Consider the following 14613-nt stretch of genomic DNA (forward strand, 5'->3'; position numbering starts at 1 on the left):
AAGAGTCATTCCATGGATTAACACTTGGGTCTTAATTGTCAGCTCAAATGTCTTCAGTTTATGAGGAAAAATAAGTATTTTCTAGTCTGGCTGGCAAAACTCAAACACAATTGTCAAACAAAATTCTGCAGATTATTCTCCTCAGTGACATTCCATTTCACAGCTTTCAATGTGAGGCAGAGATAAAAATCAACCACATTATTTTAAGATTTAATTTACTACAAAATCTATTGCAACTTAGCTATGCTGGCTCTGCAAAGTCAGTAAATTTAGAAGTATCCAGTCGTCATTATAGTCAATAAACATTATTAAAATATGCCTATGGCACAGATATCTAACAAAGAAGGGCAAGTGCATTTCTCCAAGTACAGTCTCCATACTACCTGCTGCCGCCATATGATGCTGCCCAATAACATTGATACAGTTCAATACAGGCTGGAGCTCTTTGGGACTTTCCAAAACACCAGAGACCAGTATCTCTCTGAATGTCTTCTCTAATATAAGGTATCAATCCCCTCCAGCCATACATAATTTCAGTCCAAATCTCACTTTCTCAACCAAGAAACATGAAAATTCTTCACAAAAAATTCAGCTTTAAAACAAATGCCTCCAACATTAAGCTCTTTACAGTCTACATGTTGTAGAATAAACAACCAGTAAGTGAGGTTGGCAAGGGAAAACGAGACAAAACTTGTTCTGTTGAACAAGTTAAGAAAACTTGGAACACTCCTGTATAACTTTTTGAGGTTTACCAGTAACAGCTACTACTGATCCAAAACCTTAGGTCTCGATTTCATTTGTACGGCAACAGCATCTCAAAGTAGTAAAAGGTAGAGAGATGTTTATACTAATCTTTCCATGTCCACAGAATATTCTGCAATTAGCTTTCACCAATACTACTCCTAAGAAAATTTAAAAAAAAAAAAAAAAAGGCTTGAGCTGCTGAGGGAACAGGATGAAATGAGTCCCCAGGGAAATAATGTAACCCAAACGGTCAGTGATCAGGACAAGAGAACATGAAGTACCAACAGCTATTACCTCCGTATGTCGCAGCATTGCAGTTGCCACTGGAATAGTTTCAATTTTCACAATGACGAAAAACTGAAGCTTCAGAAAAGCAATTAACAAATTTAAGTTTCATATGCTAATGAGAAGATAATTTGAGCTCAAAGTAAGGTGAAGGGGTAATTCAACTCAAACAGGGAAGATAAGTTTCAATAAAAAGGTCTTCATTCTAAAAACCCAACATATATAGACATACCAGTGACTAGAAGCTGAAGTCTGACATCCCTAGTCCGTAAATGATCATATTACAGTTCCTTTTTTTTTTGGTAAACAAAGGCACAAGTTAGTCACAGGAACAACTTACCAAATAGTTGTGGTCCATTATTGGAATTTTTTCCACAAGGGTGTGGATATTTTGTTTTGGTGTGCGTTTGTTTATTTGGTGGTGGATTTAGGTTTTGTTTTTTGGGTTTTTTTGGTTTGGGGAGGGGGGTTGTGTTAAAAGACTTCTAGTCTAAATAAAAGGTTAATTTAAAAAAAAGGAATAGGTACAGCCTATATTCTGCAGGAAATCACAAAAACATTTATAGTAACCCTTTCAAAATTCATCAACATTATACAATATTTTTAAGTGAAGTCACCTAAGCATATTTACATTTCAATAACTGTTTTTCCATTTTAGTAGATATTAAAGAAAAAAACCACACCCCACACTCCAGCAATATAAACTTCAGTTTTATTTAAGCTGAATTATTTGCTCTCTCCCTTTTAACAAAGTTGTTCTGGTAAGGGATAATCAAAAGTTTAGTCAGGTACTGAATATGAGGATTTGTCTAACATTTCATCTGTTTGTTGGGGGGTTTTTTGAGGGTGATTTTTTTTTTATTATTGGATCAAAACATACACAAAAAATTTCTCTTATGTCTGCTCTGTTTTTAAGATTTGGTATTTTCTCCCTTTTCAAAGTTGGTATCCTGGTTCTTCTAAAGGGAGAAAAAGTCAATCATGATAGCATGAATCACATCTGAAGTAACAGAAAATAATACTTAATAGCCATATAAGATACAAACAAAAAAAAAAATGCAATGAAACAAGTATCTCTGGGAAAATACCAGTTCCCCTACTACAAGACTTCAGTTAACACTTTGTTTTATCAGCAAATCACTCATACCAAAATCCTTAATCTTAAAATAACCCAAAACCCTAAGCAATGCACCAGCTCTCCCCTTGGCCAGAACACAGCTGGATGACTGATGTCTCCATTTCTACTTGCTATATTGTATTGAGACAGCCAATAGCTCTCTCTCCTTAACCCAACACTTACTACTGCTGCAATAGCTTCCTTGTGACACTCAACACCCAAAGTCGTCAGTGGTCCTCAAAACATTATCTTACTGTTCATTTGATGAATTTTAGGGACTAGCTCCAAAGAGCAGATGATATATTCACATCTCTTCACATTAATCCATATTTTCCACTGTGTTTTTAGCAACTGCATTAGAGACAATTATGACTAAAACACAGTAATTATTACATACAAACTTTTCATATATACATTATTGTTGCATAGTAACTCTTAGTATCTTCTCACATCATTGCTCATTGTACTACATGCTCTTCTCGCACATACACAGACTTCCTACTCCTTTACGTACCTCTAAATACACTAAAACTAAAAGCCAAAAGTTTGAAGTAATTTGTATCCCAGGGTAAAGATGGAAGAACCCTGTATCTTTTAATGAAGCTTTCCCCCTATCAAAATGCACTTTTGCTTTATATACTTTTGACAGAGAAATACACTGCTCAGGAAACAACTGGTCACAGACTAAACAAGGTTTGTAAATACTCCCTATTAGGGTTAAAAAAAAAAAATAAGAAATTCCAAACACAATAGGAATCAGCTATGGAAGGTCCAGTAAGAGTTAGGCTCGCTCCTTAGCTTTCAAGTTCTGCTGCCTGAAGAAAAAAAGTCTCTATTATTATAGAGGTGGTTTTTTTACTCTATTAAATAAGCCAATGCCATGTGTCAACTTTTTAAAATACAAAGTTCTGTAGGAATAAGTATCCCTGTTTGGAGGAAATACAACACCCAAGGAATGAAGAGATTTCTAGATGTCTCATTCAAGTTCACAATATGAGTGTCACCACAAAGTCCATATTCTTTGGTTTTAGTGTCATAGAAACAGTACACCCATGAATGAAATGCAGCAACAGCAGTATATTTTTTAAAAAGTGTTATATACAGACAGGAAGAATTCCATTATGAAGAACTGTTCCACCTCACCTTCCTAAATGGCATCTGAAGAATGTTTTGACTTTACAGTGAATCCACATGATTAACTAACTTAATTCAGAGTGATATGTATACTTCCTCCTCAAATCCATGTGCTTCTACTTTTTCTGGATGTTGGGTTAAGCACATAAATAAAATAAATGGAGTATGTACTTTATTTATAAGGTAAACAGCCATTTACAACTAAAGGCTAAGTTTTCTGTTTCCTAACTAGGTAGATACTACCTCATAACAATTGCAGTTATTTCTTAAGTAGTAAACAAAGGAACACAAGATTTATAGACCACACCATTCAGACTTCAGAAATATACCAGATCTTTGCCCCTATTGCAAGCTTTCTACAGACAAAAAGGTAAATTGAATGCATAGAGAACGAGTCAAGTGGGAAATGCCCTGTAGCGGATTACATGCAGCGTGGTCACTATCAGATTGTGAAATTCACATCTAGAAGCTGATGCAGGAGCTCAAGCAAGTCTGTTTCAGCACTGAAAGAGGCGAGCTTTACAACCTTGTCAGATGCCAAAAGTTGCAGCTGCTTTGCATCACTTTTCCAGATGGTAACCCACATTAGTAGTCAGTCATAGATTATGTTCAAAGTATTCTGCCTCTCTCTTCTCCCTTTGATTTAAGGGCTGTCACTGCACATCAGGCAAAATATTTACAAACTACTGCTAACGGACACCATCAAGATGGTTAACACCAACAGTATTGTAACTGAAGGGAAGGGAGAGGAGGAGGGGAGTACAACAACATCAGTCACTGTTTCTTCCATTGGCACTTTCCTCCTTTTATACAAATACCCATAAAAATAAAACCTCAAGAAGCCATGTTTATCTGGTTATGCAGATACATGAAGTACGTTTAACACCACTATGTTAACGGTTTTGACACCTGCACTTTTATCGTCACACAAGGTACACCGGAGAGCAGGCTTCCTGACTTAATGAACATGAAAAAACCCATACAGTGTTTCTGAGACCCCCCCCCAAAAAAAATCATTATAGCTTTCTCATTCCAATAACCAGGAATATTTGGCTGGCATTCCTTTCAGTAATTAAAGTTTAAAATTCAAGATATGACTAAAGACATCCCCTTACCAGGCGAGAACATTTCCCCAAGCCCTCCAGTGAATGGGAAGGAAGATAGACCCCTTTCAGAATCAAAACACTTCCAAGAAATTTAAATCTAATCTTTGCAATTCCTCTAATCTTTGCACTTCTAAAGGAGAGCTTCTATGTGCAGAACTGAATGAGTCAAGTTTAAGCTCAAGCACTGGGGAGTTGCATCAGAAATCAGTAGCGGAGAACACAACAGCTGCAAACAAGGCCTCTACAAGAGGTTTCAGATCTGATGCTTCAGCTTACTGATCTTGTTTTAACTAAAAAAAAATTATTTATTATTCTACAACCAGAATAAGTTTCTGCTGCATGAATTACACACAGAGCTGGATTCTGGGGTACAGGAGGGGCTTTGTTTATTCTCCAGCTTAGAAAATGGAAGATTTTATTCTGTCTAGCAAAGCTTCATGGTTATCGCATAGAAATGAAAAGGGGACGGGGTCCCTCAGGAGAAAGACACACTCCTCCAAATTCATCTCAACACTGGATGCTTATGTTAATGTCACTATCAGCTCTCAAACCTAAACTGCATACAAATCTCAAATATCCAAAGAAATCTGAGAAGCCCCTCTTCCTCTTGTATACCACACTTAAAACTCTAAACACTTTCTAGACATTGCTGATTACAGTGAGGTATCTAAACAGAAATATATTAAAGAATTCAGAAGAGAGTGATCAAGAGGCCCCACAAGCATGAAAATGACTGCTGAATTTAAGGTGTTTGGCAGGGAGGAGGGGGAAGTGAGTCAAGCCACACAGCACAAAAAAGTAAAGGAAATAGAAGTAAAGAGAAGAAGGAAATGTTTACCGGAAGAAAAAAGACAACCCAACTCACAAGATGCATGGTCCCAGCTCTAAAGGAGGGGAAAAGAAGAAGATCCAAAACTTTCTCGAACCTACTTTGGTAAGTCAGACTATGAAATGAGCATCCCTCCAGATGCAAACTGACCTTAACAAGCCTGAAAAGTGCAATTCCTTGAAAGCTTAAAACCCAGAAGTGTCACGCAGCTCAAAGCAACCAAGGTATCAGAAGAATCACTGGTAAATGCCCACCTGAAATCTAATCTAATCTATCCTTCAAAGACAGCAGGAGAAAGAAAGAGGGGGGGAAAAAAAAAAAGAAAAAAAAGAATTTAAAAAAAGCTACAGTACAATGTTCAGTTTTCTTGCTCATACGGGGAACCCCCATATGCAAGTTAGAAATACCAGTCTCATTTTGTAATTGCTTGCACACTAAGGTAATCTTATCAGCAAATGGATCATCGAAGAAAAAAAAAAATAGAGGGAAAGGGAAGTTGTACACAGAAATGGGAACAAAAACAGAAAAGATGGTTCATGCATCTGGATCACATCTTACAGCAAGTCTATGGACCAAAACAAAAGACTCTGGGCAAGCATGTCTGATGAAGTGGGGAGCGGCTGACCTGAGCTTTGCACTGTTAAGGAAACAATTTCAACTATGAACTGCTAGAGCAGAGTATCAGTTAAATGACTAACTGAATCAGCATAATCATAAACTGGAACAGCAATAATTTCCGTCAGACTCACACCATGTTTTAAAAAAAAAAGTTACACAACTTCTAATTCCATTATCAGAATGTACTTGGCAAGTGAAATCTAAGCTTATTTTAAACAGCCTAAACCTCGTATCCGCAGGATAAATCACGCATATGGCAAAATGGTCTTCCAGGTTCTCTGCATGCTAGATCATCATCTCAGAACGGTTCACTCAACTCCATTCATTTAACTGAAACACAAGCTATAAGGCCTGGTTATGACTCTGCAAGTTAAAGGTCTTTCCAATGAATTAAAAGACCAGAGAAATCTGTAAATGAAGATTTGTTCAAGGAATAAAATACAAAAATTTTAAAGAGCTTTAAACACATCATCCATCTTGGCTATAACCAAGCTTAACATCTTCCTATCACTTAGGAAAGAAAGGTGCCTCAAAACTAGGCCCTCTTACCTAGTAATCACTATTGCAAGCAAAGGACAAACATCAGCTCCTATAATCAGCTTTTTTGAATGGTAGGTGAAAAAACTTCTCACAATTTCCTCCTCAGTGTCAATATCCCTTATCATCATCACAGTAATTAAACTAGAATTAGGAAAACGTTATTGGTACTACTCAAAGTCCTACGATGACAGTTTTCCAAGTCCAGATCTCACATTCATTCACTCTGCATCACTGCACGCCCTGATTCCCTGTATTATCTTGTCTACACCACTGTTACAGTAGTCACTTTTAGCTCAGATGGAATCCAATACATAGCATTAGTAGCAAGGCTTGTTAAAGCCTTAGGCCACAAGCTGTGAACTTTCACCCAGATGTGCTGACCATATACTGAACTTTTACTTGGCTACATGAAGGAAGGCCCCAAAAACAGTGCAAACCAGAAAGATAAGGAAGCTACAGTCATCATCATCAGCTGCAACTTCAGAGATAAGAAAAGAAACAGCCCACCTAGAGACAAATGAAAGGACCCAATGAAGAACGGGAAGACCCCAGACCCTAACATTACCATTGGTCCGAACTGTCACATGAGGGGAGGGAAACTTAGATTGTAAGGGTATAATTGCCCAGGGATTTCCTTGTTCAGGATCCCTCTCCGGAGGCACCCAGCTCAAGCTGTTTTCACCGCTGTACCACTCAATAAATTCGTCTGGTGTACATCGTATCAGAGACTCTGCGTCAGGAAACCTAGGGTCGAGCCTGAGGGAAGAGAAAGCACCAGAGGGTGAGCGCGTGCATGAGCGAGGAGTAGAAAAGAGGCACCTGTCGGTTCAGTGGAGCTGCCCCCTGCCAAGGGACTCCAGTCCTAGCAGTTAAAGTCTCAGGTGGTGAGTGTGCAACTCCCTGAACGGTGTGTGAATGCTCGGGCAGTGGCTGCTCCTTTAACAACCACAGCCCCAGCAATCTTGTGAAACAAATTTTGCCATTCTTCCCCCTGATCCCCCTAGCTTCATTCTTCATTTTCTCTAATACTAAGGTCCGTGCAGGCCCTCCCTCTCTCTCACCAGGGTAAAGCTTTTCCTCCTAGCATCATAACTGCTGTATGTAGCAGAGTATGCACACAGCTCGCTGATTAGAAATGCAACTCCTCCCAATTCATAGATACTGGCACCCTTATCAGCACGAAGTTCAACTGGGAATTCCACTCCATCCCGTGTACCCACGTGCAATGCATCTCCACTTTGGCTGCAAAGAGGAGCATGGAGTTTTTCCATCTTCAGAGCCTCAAAACGATCAAGGAAATCTCACCCATTCCACCTGCTTATCTTTTTGTAATTTTGCCTCTTTTAGAGACTTCTGCACCTCTAGTCTCCTCATCTGCACAATTTTCTTTCTGGCAGGTGCAACACTGATATGTGTGTCAGTTCTGAATACTATGAGACAAAAAACAATCAATACTGTCAATTCCACATTGCTGTTCATTTTCCATAGCACTGAAAGCAAAAAGGTTGTCTAACTGCAGACTCCAGCAAAAGGAGACTGCACTTGCCTGCATTAGGTTGCTTTTTAGACAGTATTACCAGCTGCACATACGACAGCTTCTGCAAACTCATCTCATTACACTTAAAGGGGCACATTTTATTCCTACTTTCCCCCTCTATATTCTGTGTGTGCAAGCCTCTCAGGTTTTTTTATTATACAAAATCCTTTAAATTCACCCTGATGTCGTATCTGTAGGCTGCCTAAATTTTTCACTCTCCTTCTATCCTACCCTTCCTCTAACCTTCCTTGCCTTTTCTACAGCACCTACATATCTATCTTTTGCTCCAAGGCAAGATCAGAATCACCTCCCTCCTACACAGCTTTTGCATGCTATTTCTTCCCTCTTTCAGGTCTGTCTCAAAATCACTCATTCCACATTCACTGCTGCAACCAGAATCCGTACGGTATCTTCTTCTAGTCTATGCCATAGTCCCTGCAATCCCAATGCACGAGTTCTGCCTATTCCACCCTCCCACCCTAATATATCGTTCTTAGTTTTCCTCTGTACTTAGCATTCTGCATGCCCCCCCCATCATTCTTTTCTCCCTGCATCATAACTACATTTCTCCTTTCCTCTCTGAAAAGTAAATTATTCACAGGATTAACAGCACAAACCTGTTCTTCAATCTACAGTCAAATACAGAGCCACTTTAAAAAGGCTGGCTGCTCTCAGCAGAAGACTCAGTGCATCCCTCACTTTCTTACAGCCTTCTCTGCAAAAATATACAGTTTAATGAAGTTTTTCATTCATATAGAAAACTACGCCACAAAATTTTAGCTACAGAAACCACTTCCTTGAAACAGAAATCGGAGACGCAGATACCATACAGGCATCGTTTGCCTTGGAAAACGTTATTTGTTGCCTGTACTTAGGTTTTCAGGAAGTAAATGAAAGGCTAAAAGATCTGTTCTGCAGAAACAGCAACTAAAATGTCAAGTACTTGTGCCTGTCGGTATATAAGTTCTGAGAAAACATCCTTTCCAGATACAAGGTGCAGAATCTCCTCTTTAAAGACAAATCACAGCTTCCAGGAGGGTTCAATTAATTATTCAGTTGACACCATCACTGTCATCATTTCTTTTACCAGTGTGCAAAAAACATTTCATCCTGTTATTGTAATATTGTTCTCAGAGATTTATTAACATGATTGTGTAACACTGGTAGGACACTATGACAATCTGAGTGAATGTGGTTATTATTTTCATAGCTTTGCTAGAAAGATATTGGGGGAGTTTCTTAGCAGCTATCCTTGAAAACAAGAAGGCTTCACCAACATCAAACGTGTACCGAGTATCATTTCTGAAGACTTTTCCTAAGTCATCTTTTGGACAGGAACAAGAAAAAAAAGCCCTAAAATGAAACACTTGAAAGCACTGAAATGACATCCTTAAAGCCCACTTGTACACTAGCAATCGAGGTCCCAAGAACAAAAAGCTGCGTGCAACATGCTGACCAAAAAGAACAAGTAATTAAAAAAAAAATACTCAAAGGTAATTGCATCAGAGACTAAGATACTAGTGGAAACTGCAGCCAGACAACCTAATCAACAGACAGAAAAGCATACTGATAATAATAATTGTTCTCTACAAGCTTGGCTCATCCTGTAAGTACAGGTATAGACCACAATCAAAGTAACCTAAGCCTACATAACAGCCATAATTTATCTTTCCTTTGAAAGAAAGGAAACTTCCTTAAACTAGGTAATGGAGTGAATGTTTCAAGTTCTTCATATTTCAGCGTAAATGCAAAAGCATCAACATCTAGTTTAAAGTCACTGGAGACTGGGAAAGGGAAAGCATACACTGGAAATAAAAGCATATATTCTTGTATTGTCTTCCTATATTCTTGTATTGTCTTTTACTTCCTAAGCATCTACTGTTGATCACAGTCAGCAAGAATCTAAGCAAGAATCTAGCCTAATACCTTGTCTTACCTGATACAGCCATTTTTGTCCAGCCCCATTAATAAACTAACCCAGCACTCCTCCCCTTCTCCTGAATGCCTCGAGCATTTCTTGGATGATTTTAGCCCAGTGATCTTCAGGAAATAAAGCAAACCTGAAGAAGCAACTAAATGAGATGTCAAAAGTTTAAGTATCTAAATTTTAAGTGCATGCTCTCTAGTACTTGATGACTTAGCCTGTAAAAATTAATAACCTAATAAATGAGATAATTCAGGATTTAATTTTAAAATTGGGGGTTTTTTGTAACATGTGGTCTTCTCCCGTTCCCCCCCCCCCCCCACGGCAATGACAGAAATTCAGTTTTGTTCGCAGATCTCTAGTAAATTACTAGGCACCCTTATTTCCCTAATAGGTAAGAAAACCTAAGGCCTCTGGCAGCTTCTGGCTGACGCCATCGCTAATTCCACACCCCCTTTTTTGACAGGATTGACGGCAGACTAAGCCGCCACTGCCTTCTCCACAAACTTACACAACGCCAGCGCTCTCCTACCAGGGAGTCCACAAGCCCAGCTATCCCCGGCTCTGTAGCGGGCAGGGTGAAGGGGGCAGACAGGTGAAGCGGTGCTGCGCCGGGGCCAGCGTGCTGAGGAGGGGCGGGGGCCGGCAGCCATTCTAACGGCTCGACCCGAGCATCACAACCATTTCCTGCTCCCTCACGGCAGCTACAGCAGCTCCGGGCACCTTCACGTACAGCACCATACCCACCCTGCCCAGGCCGGGCTTGCTGCCCCTTCCAGATGTCCTCCAGCCTTCACCACCCCTCCTCTCAGCCCTCCCTTCCCGCCCCTCAGCCTTCCCCAGGCTGCGGGCAGCGAGCGATCCCCCGCGGGCCGCGCACAGCCACGGCGCCCGCCCCTCACCTTTCGGCAACAGCAGCTTCACCTCTCCGTTCTCCTCCCGGCCTGCGGCACTCAGGCCCCCGCCGCCATCTCCCACCGCCGCGACCACGGGCAGGGCCCCGTGCTTCCTCCTCTCCTTGTCCCGCTTTTCCTTGGGCCTCTTCGGCTTGGCGCTCCCGCCACCAGCGCCGGCCGCCCCGCCGCTACCGCAGCCTCCCGCCTCGACGGCCAGAGCCAGGCGGTGCCGGTGGTGGCGGTGCTGGTGCTGCTGGTAGGAAGAGGAGGCGGACGACGGCAGCAAAACGGCGGGCGACAGCAGCTTCCGGGGCAGTTGAGAAGGGAACGCGAAGCCCCCCGCGCCCCCGGATGGGCCAGAAGGGAGCGCGGGGAAGCCCCACGCCGCGGGGCTGCTGTAGCTCGGCACGACCGCTGGCAGCGGCAGCGACTGCTTGCCGCTCCCACCGTTGCCGCCACCACCGCCCCCTTCACCGTTGACGCGCTTAGTACCCTTCAGACTCCTCTCATCAGCTCCCTTCACCTTCTTGGCGGCTGGCTGGGACCCACGGGAAACCTTCGCGTCCGGGACCGGCCTGGCGCCGAACGGCTCCTGCTCGGGCGACGCCGCGCCACGAACAGGGCTCGGTGGCTCCGCCATTTTAGGCTCCTGCTTCTATTTACTCTCGGCTCGCCTCAACCGACAGAACCGGGAGGGGCGGGGGGACGCCCCCGCCTCGCCCAATGGACAGGGGAGGTGCCGGAGAGACAGCGGGATCGGCCAATCGCAGGGCGAGGAGGGGGCGGGTTCTCAGGGGATTGGGGGCGGCGGGCTCGGCCGAGTGCGCAGTCGGCGAGCGGGGGCGAGGGGAGGGGGCGCCACTCTCAGGGCGGGCGCAGCTGCCTGGGGACGGGGACGGGGACGGGGACGGGGACGGGGACGAAGGCGGCGCTGCTCGGCTCGGCTCGGCTCGGCGTGGCTCGGTGTGGCTCGGTGTGGGGCCGCGGCCGGGGCCGGTCCCCAGCCCCAGCGGGTGTGGCGGGGAGCGCCCCTCGCGCCGGGCGCGCTCCGCCAGGCGGGGGCAGGGCAGGCAGCTGCCCCGAGCGATGGCGGGCGGGGCCGGGCCGCGGCAGCCGGAGCGGGAGGCCCGGGCCTGAGGGGCCGCGTCCTGGGGAGCCGCTTCTTCGGGATCCGGGTGGTCGGGCTGTGGCGCATTACGGCGGGGCCTGGAGGCGCTAGCGAGCCGGGGGCTGGTTTTCTGCAGTTCTTCAGGGTTCGGGCTTCCCCGCCGCCGCCTGCACTGCTCACTGCGGGGACGGCTGAGGGGTCCCTGCAGCCCTGCCGCCACCGCCCGCCCCGCCGGCTGGTTCCTGAGAAAGGCTTTTGTTTAGAAATAAGGAAAACTTGGAATAGCGCCTTTCCCAGGAGGTTGGGCTGGCAGCAGCCCGTGAGGTGATGTGGCCAATCTCTTCAGCAGAGGCTCCCGCGGCACTCGGGATAAGCCTGTGCTGGAGCTGCGAGGGTTTGTTCCGATGGACGCTTTGTGCACAGGGCTGAGGGCGCAGCGGCGTTTGTGGCTGAACCCGAGTCTTCCACGCTCTCCCAGGTCATCGGAGGAAGTCAGCTTAAGGCCTGGAAGCTCTTGCGGGCCTGCTGGGAGGAAGGCAAATGCTGCAAAGGTTTGCTGCTGTGCGAGATGCCGTCCCACCGGAATAGCCGGATGTCGGGCTCATCGGCGAGATCACGGACACCCGACTGCTGTGCTTCGGTAAAGAGATTGCACTGCTGCTTCCTCCAAAGCAAAAGGCCGCATAGCGTATAACGTGGAGTTTGTTGTCAGAAATAGGACACCCCCCCCCCCCCCCCCCCGCTGTGCCCTTGGCATCTACAGCTGCTGTAGCCGCTGTTCAGGTGCAGACTGAAATTCTCCCAAGACCTCGTGTAAGCGGGACGCGGTCACAGAAATAAACAGACGGTGAGCCCTTGTTTCCTGGAGTGTTGGCATTGCTGGTCTCCTACTCCGGTCAATCATACCTGCAAGTCTCCTTGTCGCAGTGGAAAGAACAGAGTAGCTACCACATTAAACTTTATCTGGCAGACTGCTGCCAAATCAAATTGCTCTGTGAAGTTTTGTATATGATGTATTAGCAGACAAACAAGTTTTTGAGATTAGATTTTTCCGCTTCGCCGACTATTCTCATTTGAGCTGCAACTGATCAGCCTCAGAATGAGCTTGCTCCTAGCACTCTGGCTATCTCCTCCTTTGTTTCATTTTTTGCAAATTGTAAACCAGACTGAATTGAGACAAATGTTCATCTCAACAGCAGTGAAGAAAAATTTTTTTTTATTCAGCCAACTCCAGTTAAAGGATTTTTCCTCAGATGATTCAAGTTTCGCTACTGTGAGAGTGCATCCTCAAACTGTATTTCTAGGCATGATGGGGAAAATGGCATCTGCATCAAAGCACAGAAAGAACATTTCACAGCACATGTTTGAGCAGCAGTCAACTACCATCCAATCCCAGGCTGAAATCCAGGTACAAATCTGCCCGTATGTACGCAGGCTGGTATAACTAGAATACGCCTATGAGTAAGAAGGTCATCATGAGCCCCCTCAGAAATTTATTACTTGTATCAGTAGGTGAGAAAAACCTATGCATTTTAGTACCTCTAGAGTGAGAAATTTTAGGCATCTCATGGCACTGTCTCAACCTCGCAGGCTTTACAACCCAGTTCATCTTGCTGTTATGCTGGTATTGATACCAAATCAACAGTATATTGAGTTCATTCAATAAACTTACACTTCAGATAAGCCACAACTATATTTTCACACTCTCATTTTTGGGGGCTTTGAAAAAACAGAAGAACAGCATTTCACCGAGGGCTTTGATCTTTAAGTAGAGTAAATGCAGGGTGTGCTTTTGGTCCAAGAAACTTGACCACAACCTCTGTGAAATGCCGAAGTCGCCTAGGAGTACCACATCACTTTTCTCCACGTGGCAGGCTTAGCAAGATTTATTAGGCTAATTAGGCTAGATAGCTATGTAAATAGCTGAATATCTTCAAACATGCACTTACATTAATGTAGTTAATAATTAAGACAAATCTTTGTATTTCTGAAATTCTTATTGGACATGCTGGATGCCTAAAAAAAATGCATCGAATCATAATGCAACATATTGATGTGAAAATAGATATGAAGATAAAACTGGGGGGGAAGAGTCATAGCCCAAAACTAGATGTAAAAACTGACACCTAAACTAAAACGTGCAGCAAACTTTAACAGACAGCTGACAACATGCTACTAAACTTCAGTCAAGCTATTGCTTCCTTTGCTTTTTGAAGTAGTATATCGTGCTTGTAAGCATAAGCCAACTTTTTATTAGTGAATTCTTTAGAAAATTCAACTGGGGCAAGATGACAGAGTACCTCTTAGGTGTCATTGTTGCTTGTTCAAAGCAGCGTGACTAATGGTTGGAGGTTTTTTTGCTGCTATCTCATATGCATTTGTCAGCAAGGAAGATTATAGGGCGCTTGAAATTCAGAAGCCAGCTCTGTGTTTCAGATCCCACAATCCTGCTGCCGTGTGGCGGCCAGCCTGGCAGGCACGCTAGAGGAATAGGTGTTGTCCCTGTCACTTGTTTTGTCACCCATCGCACGGATGCATTAGAGTGCTACGCTGTGCCTATGGTGAGCACGCATTCCAAAATACTTAAACCAAACTTCAGTGCGTCTTCCTTTCTACTTTTCATTTTAATTAAACCTCTGGATGCTGGCACATACACCACAGACAGATACTTGTGAGCGAGAGACAGACAAAATGAGAAACACGAAAAATGCTTCGGAATAAAAAGTGTCTGGGGAAAAAAAGGGTAAATGCAAGCAATATACTCTGCATAAAATA

The 14613-nt window shown here is 43.8% G+C and overlaps 1 protein-coding gene across 6 annotated transcripts in view; it reads right to left on the reverse strand.

Annotated features, from left to right (window-relative positions):
• Positions 1–11422, reverse strand: part of RSBN1L (round spermatid basic protein 1 like) — a 59814-nt gene extending 48392 nt beyond the window's left edge. For 4 of the 6 annotated variants that reach the window (XM_072858728.1, XM_072858738.1, XM_072858746.1 and 1 more), the window contains exon 1: positions 10737–11421. In XM_072858728.1, the coding sequence (XP_072714829.1) occupies positions 10737–11370 (634 nt within the window). In that variant the 5' untranslated portion in view covers positions 11371–11421. Of the gene's footprint in view, positions 1–10736 lie in introns of all 6 variants that reach the window. The other 2 variants (XM_072858719.1, XM_072858757.1) reach the window with 2 other exon arrangements.
• Positions 11423–14613: the final 3191 nt, after the last annotated feature.

This window comes from Ciconia boyciana, chromosome 1, assembly GCF_034638445.1.
Source record: "Ciconia boyciana chromosome 1, ASM3463844v1, whole genome shotgun sequence".
NCBI classification, from domain to species: domain Eukaryota; kingdom Metazoa; phylum Chordata; class Aves; order Ciconiiformes; family Ciconiidae; genus Ciconia; species Ciconia boyciana.